The following is a 20,808-nucleotide window of genomic DNA, read 5'->3' as shown; positions in this document are numbered from 1 at the left end:
TCACTACTTCACTATTCTGACCCTCTCCCCAGCTATAAACCACCAGCCCCACCCTCGGCCCATCCCCATTTATCAGCAGTATCCACTACTCCCACCTTGATTCCTGAAGAAGGGTTATATCTGAAACATTGACTTCTCCACCTCCTGATGTTGCCTGGCTTGCTGTGTTCCTCCAGCCTCCTGCTTGTCTACTCTCGACCGAATAAGGACAGCAATTTCCTTTCCCCAAGGACATGAGTGAACTAGATGGGTTATTTTTCCCAACAATTGGCAATGGTTTCATGGTCACCATGAGACTCTTCATTCCAGATTTGTTATTGAACTCACATTTCACCATCTATCCTGGCAGTATTCGAACCCATTTCCTGATGCATTACCTGGGTCCCGATCTCGGAAGGCCATTGTTCCCCAGCGATATGTTATAATATGTCTGAACAGATGGATTAAAAATGTCTTTATAATCAGAGATTGAGGGGTTTGCTTTGAGGAGCCGTTTGTCCTTTAACCGGTTAAGTGTTGGCTGGTGTTTGATCTTTGTTTGTTGGTGAAATTTCAATCGAAACTGCTGACGTGTTCCTGAGCTGAGTGATGTACAGATTCTTTTCATGAACTGAATTCCCGGAAAGTGAAACTTCATGGAGCTAAAGGGCTACTTTTAAACAGAGCAAAGTCATTTCGTCAAATAGGAATTGTTTGAACCCACCCATCTCCAACTATCCAGCCCAGTGACTGCATCTGAAATTCAAGCAGATACCAGTTCCCAACTTCTTGTCTGGGGTAAAGTTGTGTTTTGTTTAGTTCTCATTTTTTGTGTAACCTGTAAAAGCAAAATCTCCCCAGTAACAAGTGACCTTTGCTTGGCCTTTGATTTTCATTGGTCAGATTTGCTGCGCATTGACCTTCAAAATTTGTATTTAAATATCCAGATTCCTTGTTTACTGACAAAGTGAGGGCGACGCCGAGATCACAGACATCTCGGTGTGCATTCAGTGTGAACTACACGGAGAAATTCGCCCCCTCCACGGAAACAGTGCAGGTAAGGACCAGGAAATGGAAACAAAACAGTGCAGCTGTCACATTCAGAGAGAATTGCATTTAAATTTAAACAGGATTACAGCACAACTTGGGCAGAGTCTGGCTCTGTCGATCTGCTTCACCCCTCGAACTCTGAAGTTGAGTGCGCATATCTCGTTGGCTTAAAATACTTTAAGTGGTTTAAAGTGTGATCATATATGTTTTTAAAAATCATTCATGATGTACACAGCCCTAGTTGTCCTTGAGAATGTGGTGGTGAGCAGCCTCCTTGGACCATGTTCAAACATGCACAAAGAGATAAATCCCGGAGGGGAGGTGAGAGTGTTAGGCCTTGACATCAAGGCTGCATTTGGCTAAAACTTCCACACCACCGTCGAGAGGGATAGGGACAGCAGATACATGGGAACACCACGCCTGCAAATTTCCCTCCAAGTCACACTCCATCCTGACTTGGAAATATATTACTATTCCTTCACATTCCCTGGAATTCTCTCTCTGAGGGCATTGTGGATGGATTGACAGAAGATGGACTGCAGCAGTTCAAAAAAGCAACTCACTACCACCTCCACAAGGGTAGCAAGAGACTGGCAATAAATGCTGGCCAGCCACTGACACCATATCCTCATGAATCAATTAAAAAAAACCTTTGAGTTAGCCTACAACACAGCTATTCCTGCTGATTTGTCTTGGCACAATGAATTCCCACTCCTTACCACAGGTTTACTTGGTAGAATTACAGAAAAGGAGGTAAACCATCATGATGGAAATCAGGAGTCACTTGAAAATCATGGTCCTGTTAATGGATGAGCCCTTGACTGTGAAAAAGCTCCTGTATAGCAGTAGTAATTCCAGAACAGGAGCCCAAGAAAGAAATGAAATAAGACATGTCGATCAGAATGTGCCGGATTTTGCTGGTGTGAGGTATTTCTCAATATGTCCTACTAGTTACACTTGCTGATATATTGAACACTTGCTTTTGAACAATTTTCATCCAGTGTTGCTGAAATTAGTTGTTAATACCAGCTGCAACCCAATCTTAGTGAATAACAGCACTGAGTAATCCTTAACATGTCAGATTTAAAGATGGTAAATACATGAAGATGAATGAAAACTTGTGGTAATCTAACTAAGACCAAATCAGTTCCAGAAAGAAGAAAGTAGTAGATCAAGTTAATTGGAGCTATGTACAGTTATAGAATAACGTCCACTGCTATCAGTTTCAGATCTGAGGAAAGACCAATCTACTCTGCAGCAGCTCTATATACTTTTAGTAATATAGGGTCATAGATGTGTACATCACGGACCAACCCATCCATGCTGACCAGATATCCTAAAATAATCGAGTCCTATTTGCCAGCGTTTGGCCCAAATCCCTCTAAACCCTTCATATTCATGTACCCATCCAGATTCCTTTTAAATTGTTTAATTGTACCAACCCCCACCCTCTCTGACAGCTCATTCCATACACGCACCACCCCTCTGCGTGAAAAGGCCTTCCCACAATTTCCTTTTAAATCTTTCCACTCTCACCTTAAACTTCTGCCCTCTAGTTTTGGACTCTCCTGCTTTGATGAAAAGACCCTATTCATGCCCCTCATGACTTTATAAACCTTTATTACGTCACCCTTCAGCCTCTGACATTCCAGAGCCAGTAGCCCCAGCCTATTCAATCTCTATTATAGCTCAAAACCTCCATCTCTGGCTGCATTGTTGTAAACAGTTTCTGCACACTTTCATGTTTGACAAATGGAATCAAATTGATTGTTTTCTGGCCAACCTTTCATAAGTTTACATGTAAAATATCTTTGGTTGGAAAGCACTTTTATTTATCTGATCAAATCTTCTCTTACAAACGTATTCTAAAATGTCTCTTGAAAATGCAAATGCACTACATCCACTGATTTCCGTTTAACTTCTCTGGCATTTACAGTCAACATTAGTAAGTTTGCAGATGTTACCAAAATTGAAGGTGTAGTGGACAGCGAAGAAAGTTACCTCAGACTACAATGACCCATCTAGAACATAGAACATAGAACATAGAAAAATTCAGCGCAGTACAGGCCCTTCGGCCCTCGATGTTGCGCCGACCAAATCCTACCTAACCTACACTAGCCCAATAACTTTCATATGCCTATCCAGTGCCTGTTTAAATGACCATAAAGAGGGAGAGTTCACCACTGCTACTGGCAGGGCATTCCATGAACTTACAACCCGCTGCGTAAAGAATCTACCCCTAACATCTGTCCTATACCTACCACCCCTTAATTTAAAGCTGTGTCCCCTAGTAACAGCTGACTCCATTAGCGGTAAAAGGTTCTCAGTGTCTACCCTATCTAAACCCCTAATCATCTTATACACCTCTATCTAATCTCCCCTAAACCTTCTCTTCTCCAATGAGAACAGGCCCAAGTGCCTCAGCCTTTCCTCATATGATCTTCCTACCATGCCAGGCAACATCCTGGTAAACCTCCTCTGCACTCGTTCCAATGCCTCCACATCCTTCCTATAGTATGGCGACCAAAACTGCACACAATACTCCAGATGAGGCCGCACCAGAGTCTTATACAACTGCAACATGACCTCAGGACTCCGGAACTCAATTCCTCTACCAATAAAGCCCAGTACACCATATGCCTTCCTCACAGCACTATTTACCTGGGTGGCAACTTTCAGAGATCTGTGTACATGGACACCAAGATCCCTCTGCTCATCCACACTACCAAGTAGCCTACCATTAGCCCAGTAATCCATCTTCTTGTTACTCCTACCAAAGTGAATGACTTCACACTTAGCTACATTGAATTCCATCTGCCACCTTTCTGCCCAGCTCTGCAACCTATCTATATCCTGCTGTAACCTGCCACATCCTTCTTCACTGTCCACAACTCCACCGACCTTTGTATCATCCGCAAACTTGCTCACCCAGCTTTCAAGCCCCTCCTCTAGATCATTTATAAAGATGACAAACAGCAACGGTCCCAAAACAGATCCCTGTGGTACACCGCTAGTAACTGCACTCCAAGATTAACCTAGTCCATCAACTACTACCCTCTGTCTCCTTCCAGCCAGCCAATTCCTAATCCAAACCTCTAATGCACCCTCAATGCCATACCTCCGTAGTTTTTGCATTAGCCTACCATGGGGTACCTTATCGAACGCCTTGCTAAAATCCATATACACCACATCTACTGCTTTACCCTCATCCACCTCCTTAGTCACCTTCTCAAAGAACTCAATAAGGTTTGTGAGGCACGACCTGCCCTTCACAAAACCATGCTGACTATCCTTGATCACATTATTCCTATCCAGATGTTCATAAATCTTATCCCTTACAATTCTCTCTAAGACTTTGCCCACAACAGAAGTGAGACTCACTGGCCTATAGTTACTCGGGCTGTCCCTACTCCCCTTCTTGAACAAGGGGACCACGTTTGCTATCCTCCAGTCTTCTGGTACTATTCCCGTTGACAATGACGACATAAAAATCAAGGCCAATGGCTCTGCTATCTCCTCCCTAGCTTCCCAGAGGATCCTAGGGTAAATGCCATCAGGCCCAGGAGACTTATCTATTTTCATCCTTCCCAGTACTCCCAAAACCTTCTCCCTACATACTTCAAGGCCATCCATTCTAATCACTTGTGACTCAATATTCACACCAGCAACAGAGTCCTGTTCCTGAGTGAATACTGACGAAAAGTATTGATTTAGTGTCTCACCAATCTCCTCCGCCTCCACGCACAACTTCCCACTACTATCCTTGACTGGACCGATACCTACCCTAGTCATCCTTTTATTCCTGACATACTATAGAAAGCCTTTGGGTTTTCCCTAATCCTACCAACTAAGGACTTCTCATGTCCCCTTCTCGCTGCTCTTAGCTCTCTCTTCAGATCCTTCCTGGCTACCTTATAACTCTCAATCGCCCCAACTGAACCTTCACGCCTCATCCTTACATAGGCCGCCCTCTTCCCTTTCACAAGGGATTCCAATTCCCTATTAAACCACGGCTCCCTCACAAGACCCTTTACTCCCTGCCTGACTGGTACATACTTATCAAGGACACTCAATAGGTGTTCCTTGAACAATCTCCACATATCATTAGTGTTCTTCTCCTGAAGCCTGTTTTTCCAATCCACGCATCCTAAGTCATGCCTCACCGCATCATAATTTCCCTGCCCCCAGCTATAGCTCTTGCCCTGCAGTGCACACTTATCCCTCTCCATCACTAAAGTAAAAGTCACCGAGTTGTGGTCACTGTCCCCGAAGTGCTCACCTACCTCCAAGTCTAACACCTGGCCTGGTTCATTACCTAGAACCAAATCCAGTATAGCCTCACCTCTTGTTGGCCTGTCTACATATTGTGTCAGGAAACCCTCCTGCACACATTGGACAAACACCAACCCATCTAACGAACTCGAGCTATAGCTTTCCCAGTCAATATCTGGGAAGTTAAAGTCCCCCATAACAACCACCCTGCTACTTTCACTCTTCTCCTGAATCATCCTCGCAATACTATCTTCTACTTCTCTCGGACTATTGGGAGGCCTGTAGAAAACACCTAACAGGGTGACTGACCTCACCTTTCCTATTTCTAACCTCAGCCCAAACTAACTCATATGGCAAATCTTCCTCCATCGTCCTTTCCACTGCTGTAATGCTATCCTTGACAAGCAATGCCACACCTCCCCCTCTTTTACCCCCATGTCTGACCCTACTAAAACATTTAAACCCTGGAACCTGCAACAGCCATTCCTGCCCCTGTTCTACCCACGTCTCTGATCAAAAGCCCAATGGGCTGAGGAGTGGCAGAAGGAGTTTAATTTAGATAAACAATGAGATGCTGCATTTTTTGAAAGGCATGTCAGGGCTGGGCTTATACACTTAATGGTAAGGTCCTGCGGAGTGTTGATGCACAGAGACTTTGGAGTGCATGTTCATAGTTCCGTGAAAGTGGAGTTGTATGTAGATAGGATAGTGAATAAGGCATTTGGTATGCCTGCCTTTATTGGTTAGTCAATTGAGTATAGGAGTTGGGAGGTCATATTGCAGCTGTACAGGACATTGGTGAGGTCACTATTGAAATACTGTGTTCAATTTTGGTCTCAATGCTATAGGAAGGGTGTTGTGAAAGTTGACAGGGCTCAGAAAAAATTTCCGAGGATGTTGCCAGGGTTGGAAGGTTTGAGCTATAGGGAGAGACTCAATAAACAGGAGCTTTTTTCCCTGGAATGTCAGAGGCTGAAGGGTGACCTTATTGAGGTTTATAAAATCATGAGGAGCATGGATAGGGTGAATAGACAAGGACTTTTCCCTGGAGTGGGGAAGTCCAAAACTAGAGGTGTGGGGAAAGACTTAAAAGGGACCTAAGGGACAACATTTTCACGCAAAGGGTGGTGCATGAATGGAATGTGTTACCAGACGAAGTGGTGGAGGCTGGTACAATTACAACATTGAAAAGGCATCTGGATGGGTACATGAAAAGGAAAGGTTTAGAGAGGTATGGATCAAATGCTGGCAAATGGGACAAGATGAATTTAGAATCTTTGGTTGACATGGACGAATAGGACCGAAGGGTCTGTTTCCGTGCTGTACAGCTCTATGACTTTGTAATAACATTCTTCCCAAACTGGATATTGACTTGATCCCAAGTCAAGAAGACAGGTTTAACTAAAAAAGAGCTAACAACTCAGTCATGTGACCCAGAAATCTGGCTGATGGGTATTGGCTGGTGTACTGGGGACAAGTTCCCAGCTCTTGCTTGAAGTAGTGCCTGGAGGTAGTGATTTGTCATCAGATATGTCAGGTGTAATATCTGAGTTCAGGTACTAAAGGTGGAATTGAATGCATAGCCTTGTGAATCAGAGACAGTGTGAAACTTACTGAGTCAGAGCTGACCCCTATTCTCAGTCCCTTGTATTCACAAGTTTGAAATTCAGTCACTGACCACAGACACTCTTAATCTGTTTAAAGTTGCCATTCATTGACCTTTTAATTTTATCCCAGTGTAATTCCCCATCGATGACGAACACGTTCCCTCAATTCATTTATTATCTAATATCAGTTACAAATGCAGGACCAAGGCGAGCATTACTGGCAAGGCAGAGATAAATGCAAAGTGCAATACAATTGCCATTGCAATGGATATGTGAGATGTAAATGTTAATGGTTAAGTGTATGTAGTTGGCACTAACTTGTGCTCTCCTTGGTAACAGTTTTTAGCTGGAAACTTTCTCTCCATAACTCTTTGTTGTAGTCTCATAATTTAGATAATCTGAGTGGGTAGGAGATCCCAGCCGAAAGAACATAACTAGAACATAGCCCTACAGCCCACCAGGTCTGCACCATGATGCCATTCTGAACTAATCCTGTCTGCCTGCTCATGGCCCATATCCCTCTCTTCCCTACCTGTTTGTGTCTGCCTACACGACTTTTCACCATTGTTATTGTTTCTGAATCTACCACCTCCCCAGGCTGCATTGCTATAAAATTGTCCATTTTTAGATGCATTATTTTGCCTTTGCCATTTTAAACTTGGCTAAGGATTTTCCCTTGCTCTGCCTTTCATTTTCAGCCTAGCTCAGGTAATATATTCTCCATTATGAAGACAAGTAGTCATGTAACAAATCAGCCATTTGGTGATTTTCAGTAATAATTTGATTCATGGCCAGTTCATATGTAAATGGAGAAACATCATGAAAGCCATGGTTGAAATGAAGCATAAAATGCCATGTTCATGAGGCTAAAGTTAGAAGGGGACAAATCATGAGGAAAGTTGTAGTAATTTGCCACACAGTGTTTGCACGTCACCACCAGATACCAGCCAATTTACACATTAATCAAAGGGAGGGTCATTCAGACAACTTTATTTGTACAGTAAAGCCTGCACTCACAATATTTTTCTATTTTCCACTCAGCCTGCCTTCTCTGTTTCCCCAAAGAGAGAAATTTCCTGAAAGTCTTGGGGATGAAACACATCTAACAACTCACTCCTTCCCTCACACACTGACTGGGGGAAGATGTAAAATGTTCTGGGATGAAGTTCATGTTCCTGTCCTCACTCTGATTAAGGGTGAGGGTTCCTCACACCAGTCTTGTACTTTATCTGATGGTGAATAAAGTGCTGCCACTCACACTCTCTACTCTCCCTCTAACAGGAGAAAACCGAACACCAAAGACAAAAAAGTGACATCGTGGGAGGAGCTACGACCCTCTGGCCCCTCCCCCCTTTCTGAGGAGGGTTCCCTGGAATCACTGGGCAGTCAGACGGGGAAAGCAGTGAGAGACACAGAGGGAGGATGGGAGGAGCCAGCTCCAGGTTGGTCAAGAAACTCCTCGTATTCTGCCATAGGCTCAAAGGAACATAGAAACAGGAAAAGGCCATTCAGCCCATGGAGCCTGGTCTTCCAGTAAATTAGATCAGAACTGCAGAACTCAATTGAGTCATGAATATGATCAATAATTGAGTTTCCACGTTTCTCTGGGAGAGCAAATTACAACAACCTAATACCATTTAAGTGAAGGAAGTCTCCAGTTAAGATTAGATTACTTACAGTGTGGAAACAAGTCCACACCAACCCACCAAAGCACAACCCACCCAGACCCGGTCCCCTGCATTTACCCCTGCCCCGGGCAATTTAGCATGGTCAATTCACCTAACCTGCACATGTTTGGACAGTGGGAGGAAACCGGAGCACCCGGAGGAAACCCACGCAAACACGGGGATAATGTGCAAACTCCACACAGTCAGTCTACCTGAGGTGGGGATTGGACCCCGGTCTCTGGCGCTGTGAGGCAGCAGTGCTAGCTACTGTACCACCGTGCTGCCCACGGGGCCATTTAAGATGAGCAGGAATATGTACCAGGTTTTCTACTCAAAACCCATCTTATGTATACAAATATCTGTCATGCGTGATCAGTTTTTTAAATCAGGTAAATGCAGTCACCCTTCTGCAAAATGTAGTTTCTTTAATTGCTTGTCATAGGACAATACTACCATCACAACATTAATCTGGTGAAGTTCTATTGCACTCCCTCTATGATAGTATATTCCTCCTTTAACGGGGACTAAAACTAGACACAATATGCCAATGGGCTCTCAGTAAGGATTTATAGAAGTGCATCTTTATACCTGGTCTCAAATCCCTGTGCAATTCCATTTTAACACCTGTCATTGGGTAAATATTGACTCTAAGCAATCAAGCAAAGATTTCCCTTTCCAAAAGGGAAATCCCGCCTGACACATTTTATTAGAATTGTTTCAGGAGGAATTCAGCAGATGGATAAACAGGAAGCAGAAGATATAAGGTATTTGATTTTTCAAAAAGGTGTTCAGTAAGGGATTGCCCATTGGCCCACTTATGAAGACAAGTGCCTATGCTACTGGTGGTGGTATATGAGCGTGCACGGAGAATTGGCTGGTGAGTAGAGAATATAGAAAGCTAGGATAATGAGGGAATTCTCACTTATGAGCGGACTGTCAGAGGGATCAATGCTGGGGCCATGATTATATACAATACAAACTAATGACTTTGGATGAAGGAGGAGTTGAAAATATTATAATGAAGTGTAAGGTAACACAATGGAATGGGGGCAAGCAGGGAGCAGGATAGAAAGAATCCACCTTAGACAGATTATGTGAGCAGGCAAAACATTTGGTAGGTGGACTATAATCTGTGAAAGTGTGAGATTATGCACTTTAGTAGAAAGTACAGAAGAACTGAATATTATCTAAATGGGGAAAGACTAAAGAATTTTGCATAACAGAAGGAATTTGCATCCTTGTACAGGAATCACAGGAAGCTAAAACACAAGGTCAGTGGGTAACAGGGAAGGCAAGTAGACTTAGCTTTTATTTCAAAGGAAACAGTGTCGAAAATATGTGGGTATTGCTGAAATGATACAAAGCATGAGTCAGATCATAGCTGTAATACTGGGAAGGATTATATTCCCCTTGCCTTAAGGGAAGAGGGACTGACATTGAAGGCAGCTCAGGGAAAGTTCATCAAGTCGATTATGGGAATGGAGTGTTTTTTTTGAGGATGAACAGGCTGTGCCTGTAATTCGAGTTTAGAAGAATGTAGGGAGATGTTACTGAAACATGGGATTCTGAAGGAGCTGAATAGGATGGATGTAGAGAACCTAGAACCCAAGAGCATAATGTCAAAATCAGAGTTCTTGGATTTCAAACTGAGATTGGAGGGAATTTCACTTTCTCGGAAATATTTGTGGAATTCTTCATGCAGAGGTCTGTTGAGGATGGAAAGTTAGGATGGATTGTTCAAGACTGAGATCGACAGCTTTTTGAGCATTAAAGGATTTCAGATTATTTGGATACGACAGGAAAGGAGTTGAAAATTATTAGATCAGCCGTGATGTCATTGCATGGAAGAACAGGCTCAATGGGCTGAATGGCCTATTCTGCTCCACATGCTATGCTGTTATTGTCTGTCATACTTTAACCCATTCACTGAGCCTGTCCAACACCTGTTGAGGTCTCCTTGTATCCTCTTCATAACTTATTTCAGTTTGGTATCTTCAGCAACTTTGGAAATCTGACAATTTATGCATCTTGTGAACAGCAGTGGATCAAGTGGTGCTCCTTACCAAATCCCACTGGTAAACAGTCTGACTTTCGACAATAATCTATTTATAGAGCAACCTTGATTTATCCGAAAGAGACCGATGGGGAGTATTTTGTCTGGATAACTGTTCAGATAACTCACCTGATCGTAAATAAAAGAAGCCATACTGAACACAAAATGTAAAAAAGCATGGTTTGCAGAGTTCTTATTTAATTAAATCAATTTAAAATGTGTATAAACACTGAATATTGCTTAAACATTTATGATACTTTACAAAAAAAATCACTTGTTATGTAAATAAGATTCATTGAGGTGGAGGCCAAATCCTCAAATATTCCTTCAGCACTCTACATATTTCCAGACGAGATTTGAGGATCGAATGCTGTGCTGTATGGGAGAGTTTGTTTAAATCTATAATTTTGCTAAGTCTGCTATTTAAACAAACTAATTTTTGCATTCTGCAAATTGCAGAATTTTTAAAATGTTTTGTTCAGAAGTATCTTGTGATTATAGTGACAGGAAATAACACTAGAGCAACATTCCAGGCTGTGAGGAGCATGTTGCACAAGTCGGGTTAAACTGAGAAGGGTGGAAGCCTGACCGTCACATAAATATGTAAATCTCAACATTATACAAGGTCCTGAACAGCTTCTACAATCACAAGAGCATTTGTCAGTTCCCGCTGAACTCAGTATCAAGATACAAAGGCAGAAGCAGCGCCTCTCTCAGGCGTTTACTTTCTTTGTCATTTTTTTTTCACAAGCAGCCGGCAGCACAGTGGCTCAGTGGTTAGCACTGCTGCCTCTCAGCACCAGGGGCCTAGGTTCGAGTCCAGCCTCGGGTGACTGTCTTTATGGAGTTTGCACATTCTCCACTGTCTGCATGGGTATAGGTTTGCTCTGGTTTCCTCCCACAGTCCAAAGATGTGCATAAATTACCCATTGTGTTAGCAGCATCATTCAGGAGGAAATGGGGTCTGGGCGTGGACTTGTTGGGCCGAAGGGCCTGTTTCCATACTGTAGGGAATCTAATCTATATATGGGCGGCACGGTGGCACAGCAGTTAGCACTGCTGCCTCACAGCTCCAAAGACCTGGGTTCAGTTCCTGTCTCAGGCAACTGTCTGTGTGGAGTTTGCACATTCTTCCCTGTATTTGCGTGGGTTTCCTCCCACAGTCCCAAAAAAAATGCAGGTTAGGTGAATTGGCCATGTGAAATTGCCCATAGTGTTAGGTGAAAAGGTTAATGTTGGGGAATGGGTATTGGTGGGTTGCTTTTCAGAGGGTCGGTGTGGACTTGTTGGGCCGAAGGGCCTGTTTCCACAAGATAAGTAAACTAATCTAAACTGATGGGAATAAAGCACTTAATTTTGCAAAGAGCTGTGTAGCTAACCCTTATGTTAAAAAAAATCCCGTTGCTGGTGCTTGTGCTTTTTTGTTTTTGCCAGAGTTTCCACATGTTCTTCAGCACAGATTATCCAAATTCACTTTGTATCATTGTAAACAAAAGATGCAATCGGCACACTAATGTCGGTAACTCCTCTTTAATGGAACTTTTTAGAGACCATGAGATCTTGTTCGGATAACCAAGGTTGTTCTGATTCTTAATTTCTGCTTTCTCACTGTTCACCAAATCTCAGCCCTACTTGTATGTTTTACCCCAACCCTATATCTTCTAATTTCATTCACAAACCCACATAGGGCCTTATCAAAAGGGAACTGAAAATCCAAATACACCACACCGACTGATTCTCCTGGATCAATGCTGAAAGTAATCACCTCAAAGAAACATCAATGAGTTTGTCAACAAGACTTCCCTTCACAAGTCTATGTAGACTCTGAACAATTCTATCATTCTTTTCCAGATACCCACTTATTACATCTTTTACAGATTTTAACAATGAGTGATGTCAAGGTAACAGTTCTGTAGTTCTCCCTCTTCCTCCCTTTGTGAATAGTGGTGTAACATTGCTCTTCTCAGTCCAAAGGAATGCTTTCAGAATCTACAGAAGTTTGAAATGTAATCACCAATTCATTCAGTATCCATCTGGACATCAGCTTTAGCGCTCTGGGATGAAGCTCATCTGGTCCAGGAAACCTATCAGCCTTCAACCAAGTTAACTTTTCCAGCATTAACTATTTATGAATGTTTGCTTATTTCTTTCAATTATTCAGTTTCACACTTTCTTGATCAGTTCGTATTTCTGGGAGATGTTCTGTATATTCTGCCTTGTAACTGTTTAGTTTCTCTACCTTGTTCTGCAATCTCCAACTGCAATATGCCTACATTTGTTGGACCTAGTTTATTTTCCATTGAACATAGCTGAAGAAGCTTTTATAGATTACCCTGAAATTCCTTGCTTGTTTACTTTCATGACTCTCTTTTTCCCTTTTTAAATCTTTTCATGGTCCTTCTTCACTAAGTTTGAAATTGTTCCCAATCATCAGGATTACAACTTTTTCTAAGCTAATTCCTTTGATCAACGAGGGAGGGCAATGGTGATCAACGGTTACAGGAATTTGGCAGGAGGATGATGTTGAGAAACATATCAGCCATGATCAAATGGTGGAGCAGTCCTGATGGTCCCAATGGCCTAATTCTGCTTCTGTATCTTATAATCTTGTGTGTTATGGTGGAACTCCCACCATTGTTTGCTCCCCTTTGCTGTTTCATGGCTCCACCCAAATTGATTTTACATATTGTTCCTTTGGCCTAAGATCCTGTCTTACTAATGTACTGGTTTCATCTCTTATCAGAAGTTTCTGCCACCTCCTTGCTGCCTTTCCTTCATAAATGCTAAATATCCTGAGATATTCACTTTCCAAATTTAGTAAACCTGGAGCCACAACTCCATAATAGCAATTAACTCATATCTATTTACCTCAAATTGTCCTTTCACGTTATTAACTTCTGTGAATGCTGCACAGCATGCCTTCAGATGCAATACCTTTAATTCAGATTTTTTTTCACTCAAATCTGAATTTCTCAGCTTCCCTTTCCCTTTCCAAACCACATTAAACCCCCAGCAGCACGAGCGAACTTCCCTACAAAGATGTTCATCTTCTCCATGCCCTCCCTCCCTCCACAAGATTTTCCAGCCACAAGCTCCATTTTCCTAATTCTGTGCTGACTCTCAGATGAGACCAAAGGAATTTTGAAGTTACTGCTCAAGGGCCTCTGCTTTTCAATCTCATTTCCAGCTCCCTGAAATTTGCTGTTCCTACCCAAGTCACAATCACCACGACCTCCACCAGTTCAGTTTCTCCCAGAAGAATGTCCTGCAATCACTAATGACACTGTTGGCCCTGGTACCAGGGAGTAACACACAAATGCCAGTCCCCTTAGCTCATGAATCCTCTATTACTCTCTCCTGTTGTCCAACTGAACCACCCATAGAGCCTTGAACTTGGCTCTGACTGCACTCATAAAGGAACCAATGCCTTCACCAATATCCAAACTAGAAAATTAATTAGGGTTCTCTTCCTGGTTCTCTAGAACTGTTTGACAGCCACCCATGTCCTTTCTGTCTGTAAGACCCTAGCCTGCATTTTGACTACCTCTGTGAACATGCTATCTACCTTGATCTCAGCCCTGCAGATGCATCATAGTGACTCTAGCTGCCAATCCAAACTGTAAAGCCCAGAGCTCAGGTTTCTGTGGCTGGTTGGTTACATTACCTGCATTTGTGGTTGGTTATGTCACTGGTAGCGTCCATGACTTCTCACATATAAGAGGACACACATACCATGTGACCGCACTGCCTTGCCATCCTAAACTAAACAGCTTCTACATCTTTTTCTTCTAGAATATAACCAGTGCACCATATTACACTTGATCAATGTTGCTTGTAAAGAAAGTATACTGGCAGGCATACAGCTCCTGTACCCTATTAAACTCTCCTCTTCTTCAGTCCTGCAATGCAAGAGGAACATCTTCAACAGCAAGGCCCTGGTTTGGGCTTTAACCAACCCTCACTTCACTTGATCCATCACAACACTCGAGCATCACAAACAGCAGTTTGGAGCCACCCATTTGGGAGGGCTTAGGTAGATGATTCACAGACTGGTGAAGAGAAACTTGGGGTGAGGAGGTAGACATTTGGTTGCTACTATCTAGAGAGAGACAGAGAGAGAGAGACAGAGAGAGAGAGAGAGAGAGAGGAAATGATTATCATTAACTGTGGTAGCTATGAACCGAAACATAATGGGTTCATCAGGAAGAGAGATGATGGTCGTTTATCTCATTGCTCATGTAAGACCATTTGTATAAATTGGGCATCACAATCAGCTATATTTAAAACAGTGATTATGTTTTTCCAGTCAATGGAAAATAAAGTGTGTTAGGAGGCTCTGAACATGACTAAAGATTACTTAGGCTTATTTTCTTTCAGAGATCAACGAGCTGAAACTTCAAACCGTTTAGAAGATGAATCTTCAAACTCTACATCCTTCACTGATGAAGAACTCACCAAACTCCAGTCTGATTATGACACGGGTGGAGTGGAAAAGGTTAAAACAGTGGTACAGCAGAAAGTAACTGAACTGGACAATACAGAACTTAATGTTGCAGTAACAGGACAATCAGGTGTAGGGAAATCTTCCTTAATCAATGCGATGAGAGGACTTGGGTTAAATGATGAGGGAGCAGCTGAAGTTGGTAACACAGAAACCACAAAGAAGCCAACGAGATACAAACATCCCAACCTGCCGAATGTTTGCTTCTGGGACCTGCCAGGAATTGGATCCACAGACTTGCCAGCGAATAAATACCTGAAGGAAATGAAATTTACAAAATATGATTTTTTCATTATCATCTCCGCCTGTCGATTCACAGAAAATGACACAAAACTTGCCAAAGAGATCAAACGGCTCGGAAAGAATTTCTATTTTGTTCGATCAAAAATTGATAATGATCTTGATTCAAACAGAAAGGGAGGGAGGCAATTTAATGAAGAGGAAGAACTGGAGAAGATCAGGAATGACTGTGTCAGCAAGCTGCAAAAGGCTGGGATCCCATCACCCAGAGCGTTCCTGATATCAAACTTTGACCTGAATCTGTATGATTTTAGTCTGTTAAATAAAGCTCTGGAACATGACCTTCCAAATATAAAGAAAAGTATATACATCCTCGCCCTCCCAATTATCAGCTTGGAGATTGTGGAGAAGAAAAGGAAAGAGCTAAGGAAACGAGTCTGGATGCTGGCGACACTTTCTGGGGGAATTGGGGCAGTGCCAGTTCCTGGAGTCTCCCTGGGCTGTGACATTGGGATAGTAATTGGAGGAATAATACATTTCCGTCAATGTCTGGGTCTGAATGATTCATCTCTTCAAAGTCTGGCTAAAAGGGCAGGGAAACCTGTGGAGGATCTGAAAGCAGTGGTGACAACTCCCCTGGTCGGGGGGGAGATAACCCTCGATGTCATAAACAGATTGGCCTGGGGTGCTGCTGCTGCCACCATTTCAGTAATCGAGATCACCCTTGACATCATCCCAGTGATTGGTTCAATCTTCGGAGCAGGGTCTTCGTTCCTTGTGACCTACAAACTGCTGAGTGATGCACTGGATGATCTTACAGAGAGTGCACAGAAAGTGGTGACGGCTGCATTTGGGACCGAAAATGATGCGAAATGAACATCAGTGCAGTGAGTGAATACTGCAGCTGATGGATAAATGGGATCTAGCCCTAAATACTGATGAAATTTTACTCGAATATCCCTTTGTGACTGAACTCATTTGTGGAAATATTCCTTTCTCACATCAAGGAAATGTTATTGCAGAACAGTATCTTTTGCGAGGTGTACTATAAGGAGAATTTTACGTCTCCAATTAATTTCACATGTTCCCTGAACATAGGCTGCCCCTTCATGAAATACAAATAAAATAAGTGTTCCTTGTTTCTGGAATCATCCAGCACAGGATGTATCCATTCAGCCCACCATTCTTATGGTAAGAGATATCTGTGCATCCATTTTGACGGTGATGGATTCAGTTCCAATGTTCAGCTCCTTCTCTGTAATGGTGTCTTCTAAAATATGACAACAGCATTATGACTGAGATGGACCCTTACAGAAAGAAAACTCACTGGGGTTGTGTTTTATTTTTGATTATGGGTAATTACCACATTGGTCTTTTTTTCCACCCTCACAGCTATCATTCACATGACATTTTAAACCTGTGTTAAGGTTAACAGTTTAGTCTTCCTCCCAGCACACAGCAACCCCAATATAAAGCCTTATCAAGAGGAAGCTTATTTTCCAATACAGTTAAACCCATCAGCACATTCAGTGTACAGCCCACACACCTGGCGTTAGAACAGTTATTGCACAAAGCAGAGAATGTCAGAAAAGGTTTCAGTTTTCTGCAGATCTCAATATACATGATGAAGGATGAAGGCCCAATCAGCTCCTGGCTTCGTGGCAGCTTAGCTCCAAACATGGTCCAAAGAGATGGATTGCACAGGTGATGGGAGAGAGACTGCACTTGACATCAAGGTCCCACCCCTCAGTACCAGTGAGACAGGACTTGGAACAACCCTGATTCAGCAAGGACAGTGGGTTACATTTGGTTCCAGAACATTAACAGAAATGGAACACATTACGCTCGAATGGACAAAGAATGCCTGGCCATTGTCTTTGCTTGTGAACATTTTCATCAATAACTACTTCCAAGAGACAAAATCACATTTAGGGCTGACCACAAACCACTTCAAAGTAATTTTCCACAAACTGCCACTGTCTGCTCCAAAGAATGTCGCTCACAATACAGAGGTAGCATTTGCACATGCTAGGCAGGTGACTGAAGCAGATGTAAATTGCAGACATGCTGTTGACAGCAGCTTCCCAGTGAAGACAATACAGGATACTGGAATCATAAATTGCAACATCCACAGAAACAGTTTCTTTGATGTAAGTCATCCACACTGACCAGACATTCCAATCTGACCTCGTCCCATTTGCCAGCATTTGGCATATCCCTCTAAACCCTTCCTACTCATATACCCACCCATATGCCTTTTAAATGTTGTAATTGCACCAGCCTCCACCACTTCCTTTGGCATCTCATTCCAGACATGCTCCACCCTCAACGTGAAAAGGTTACCCCTCAGGGCCTTTTTAAGTCTTTCCCCTCACCTTACAACATATTGATATAAACTGTAATCTATTGTCACTGACGGACACAATTTTTAAAATAAACCCTTCCACTGATAATTTTGTATTTTTAAGGTTCATGTTGTGCTAAAGCTGACACACTCACCTCTACGACCATATTTCTCACTTACCCTCTGCCAGTTCCCCCATGGGTCCCAGCTGCTGAGATACTATAAGACAGGAGGACCAGTGATTGCAAGGATGACTGTAACAACATATGCTCAAGATCCAAGATTCCTTTGTTCTGAATCAATCCTTCCTTTTTCAACATGTTAAACAAAAGGCAAGTTTATTTTAAGTCAAGCTCATGTTCTGCAGCTCTTTTATGGCATTGCAATGTCATTGGAGTTCAGCTTGTATTGACATTTGTATCAGAAAGTGTTCTGATTAAATGCTGTATTATCAAAAAATAATTGATTATCATTTTGGAAACTGTTAACAAAGTTATTGTTCAAAGGGTTCAAATCATTTTGGAAATCTTCCTTCCTTACCACATTTTCAAGTTTTGTTTCCTTCCATAATATGATCAGAAACTTCTAAAGACAGGAGAGTGAGTGAGAGACTAACACTGCCTCTTCCAGGGAAGGCCCACTGCATCACAATTCAATTAGGCAGTGGCAAGGCCACAAGTCGACGTTCCTGGGAATCAGATGCACGGGGATGGAGGTCCCATTCGAAGGGAGCTGCTGACTAAACATAGGCCAATGGGTCTTATATTGGCATGTCATAGAGGAGGCCGTGGCTCCTGCTGGAGATACACCCATTCAGAATCCAAGGATTGCAGGGTGAACTAGGAGAAAGGGAAGTGATGGGGTGGCAGGGGAGTAGGTTTTGCGGTTGGGGCTCCATGCAACTACAGACAAGCACCCACCTGTGAGACATCTAATCCCTTGATCAGATACTGATTGGCTTTGGATCAAGAGATCCTTGTCCATTCGTCCTGAAATGACAGGCTGTCAGCAGGAGAACATCTATAGTGCATGCTGCAGAGTAACATGCCAGCTCATCACGGGGTTAACGCCAGCAGCGGTCAGCTAAGACTTTTGAATAGCCATTACTTGGTCTTAAGGACCCCGATTGGCTGGACAGGATTGGCTGGATGGGAAAGTTGACCGTTGGCCTTCCTGCACTTAATTCTCCATCTAATGAGGTGCCCTTCCTGCCTCCAAAATCACCAATATCAACAGCAGAGGATTTGCCCCACATGTTCAAAATGAAGAGAATCCTCCAATTGCCAGACACTTTTAACATAGATCATTACCTGTTCAATCCCTAAAAACTAAAGAACTTGCAAACAACCAAAGTCCCTTTTCTCTCCAAAGTCATTGAAAATGTTGTCACCTCCCAAATCCATTCCCATCTATTTTGGAATTTTCTTAAAACACATAACAGTCAATAAATTACCAGGATCTGATCAAGTGTATCCCAAGAAATTGTGGGAATCTAACAAAGAAACTGTGGGGTCCCTCACTGGCATATTTGTATCCTTAGCAGAAATGGGGAAGGTACCAGAAGACTGGAGGGTGGATAATGTTGTGAATTATTTAAGAAGGGCTGTAAGTAAAGACCTGGGAAATACAGAGCGGTGTGCCTAATATCTGTGGTGCGTAGGTTGTTTGAGGTAATTCTGCGAGACAGGATCTGTATGCATTTTGAAAGGCAAGGACAGATTAGGGATAGTCAGCATGATATTGTCAGTGGGAAATCATGTCTCAGAAATTTTATTGAGTTTCTTTTGAATAGTATCCGGGAAGCTAGATGAAAGTAAAGTAGTAGACATTGAGAAAGGTGTTGAACCACTGTAATCCTCCTGGTATTTTTCCTTCTAAGCTACATTTGTGCCTAATCATCAATGGCTGACTGTAGAGAAGTGCAGTGTATTCCATTGAAAAACAAAACCTCAGCAAGGAAGATCGCTTAGGACTCACCTCATGAAGGTAAGATAATGTAATGACGGGAACGAGGTCAGCTGAGTGGGCCTCATAGATTATGAGTTTTCTGATTGGGGGATCCAATCAGGGAGTCCTGGCTGACAGATATAAACAGAGGTGCTGCTCACTCTGAGAGAAACTGGCTCTGAGGAAGCAGAACAAGTGTCAAGAACTATATACATCTAAGTAAAGGGTGATTTTGGTGACAGGATACTGGCCTCTGTGGAGTTGTTTCATTGGCAATGAGGTTGGGATTAATGATGTAACCATGCAAAAGCACCTACTAGCTGAAGCCCAACTTCAAACAGGAAGTACAACTGGCTTTATTATTGGAAAATGCAGCAAGTGTAGCATGAGGTACAGGTGTGCCGATGGAAATGGACTCTCTGACCAAGCTGACTGAGCTTAGGGGACACCACCTGAGTGAAGACAATTACATAGCCTCACTCGTGACATACTCTGAACAGAGGGACCCTTGGTCAGCCCACAGCAAAACACCAAAATAAAGCCAGCATTGGTCAAACGGTTAAGATTTTCTTCAGGAACTGGGCCGGCAAGCCATTGTACTTGCTGCTGGTATGTGGACCCTAGAAGGAAAAGAGTCATACTCATCCTGAATTGAGTAAGAGAACTCATTGGGTAGTGTCCAGGGAAAGCCCTCCTAAATCTGCTTTGGAACAGTTAAATTGCTTGGCAACATTCAAATCAGAACCAATCAAAATAAGCATCTGGTTAAATGAGGAAATACCTTTCATCATTGAAGGTGTAAGCACCTTCTTGTTGCAAGTGAAATCTGGTGCTGACATGTGATGCCTCCACAGACAGATTTGGGTCGTGGTGGCTACCAGTGGTTCAATGGAACGGAATGCCCAATGATGTCGGCTTCTTGGACTTTGGCTGAAGCCTATGCTATTGGTTAAGTTACACCAACAGATGTAAATTTGTAATAATAACAGATCACAAACCACTGCTAGGGCTATTCAAAGAGAACAAGCCTGTGCTACCCAGGGTAGCAGGGTGGCTCAGGGGTTAGCATTGCTCACTCACAGCACTAGGGACCCGTGTTTGATTCCAACCTCAGGTGACAGTCCGTATGGAGTTTGCACATTTTCCCT

At 42.8% G+C, this 20,808-nt stretch overlaps 1 protein-coding gene across 1 annotated transcript; it reads left to right on the top strand.

The window, feature by feature from the left end:
- The first annotated feature begins 581 nt into the window (after nucleotides 1-581).
- Nucleotides 582-18,091, top strand: LOC132820443 (interferon-inducible GTPase 5-like). Its single transcript, XM_060832582.1, has 4 exons — nucleotides 582-777; nucleotides 927-1,036; nucleotides 8,190-8,350; nucleotides 15,006-18,091. The coding sequence occupies exons 3-4, from the start codon at nucleotides 8,331-8,333 to the stop codon at nucleotides 16,243-16,245; spliced, it is 1,260 nt and encodes a 419-aa protein (XP_060688565.1). The 5' UTR covers nucleotides 582-777; nucleotides 927-1,036; nucleotides 8,190-8,330; the 3' UTR covers nucleotides 16,246-18,091.
- Nucleotides 18,092-20,808: the final 2,717 nt, after the last annotated feature.

The sequence above is a fragment of the Hemiscyllium ocellatum genome, chromosome 11 (genome assembly GCF_020745735.1).
Source record: "Hemiscyllium ocellatum isolate sHemOce1 chromosome 11, sHemOce1.pat.X.cur, whole genome shotgun sequence".
Lineage (NCBI taxonomy): Eukaryota > Metazoa > Chordata > Chondrichthyes > Orectolobiformes > Hemiscylliidae > Hemiscyllium > Hemiscyllium ocellatum.
Note: the sequence above shows the minus strand (reverse complement) of the source record. Positions and strands in the feature narration are given on the sequence as shown.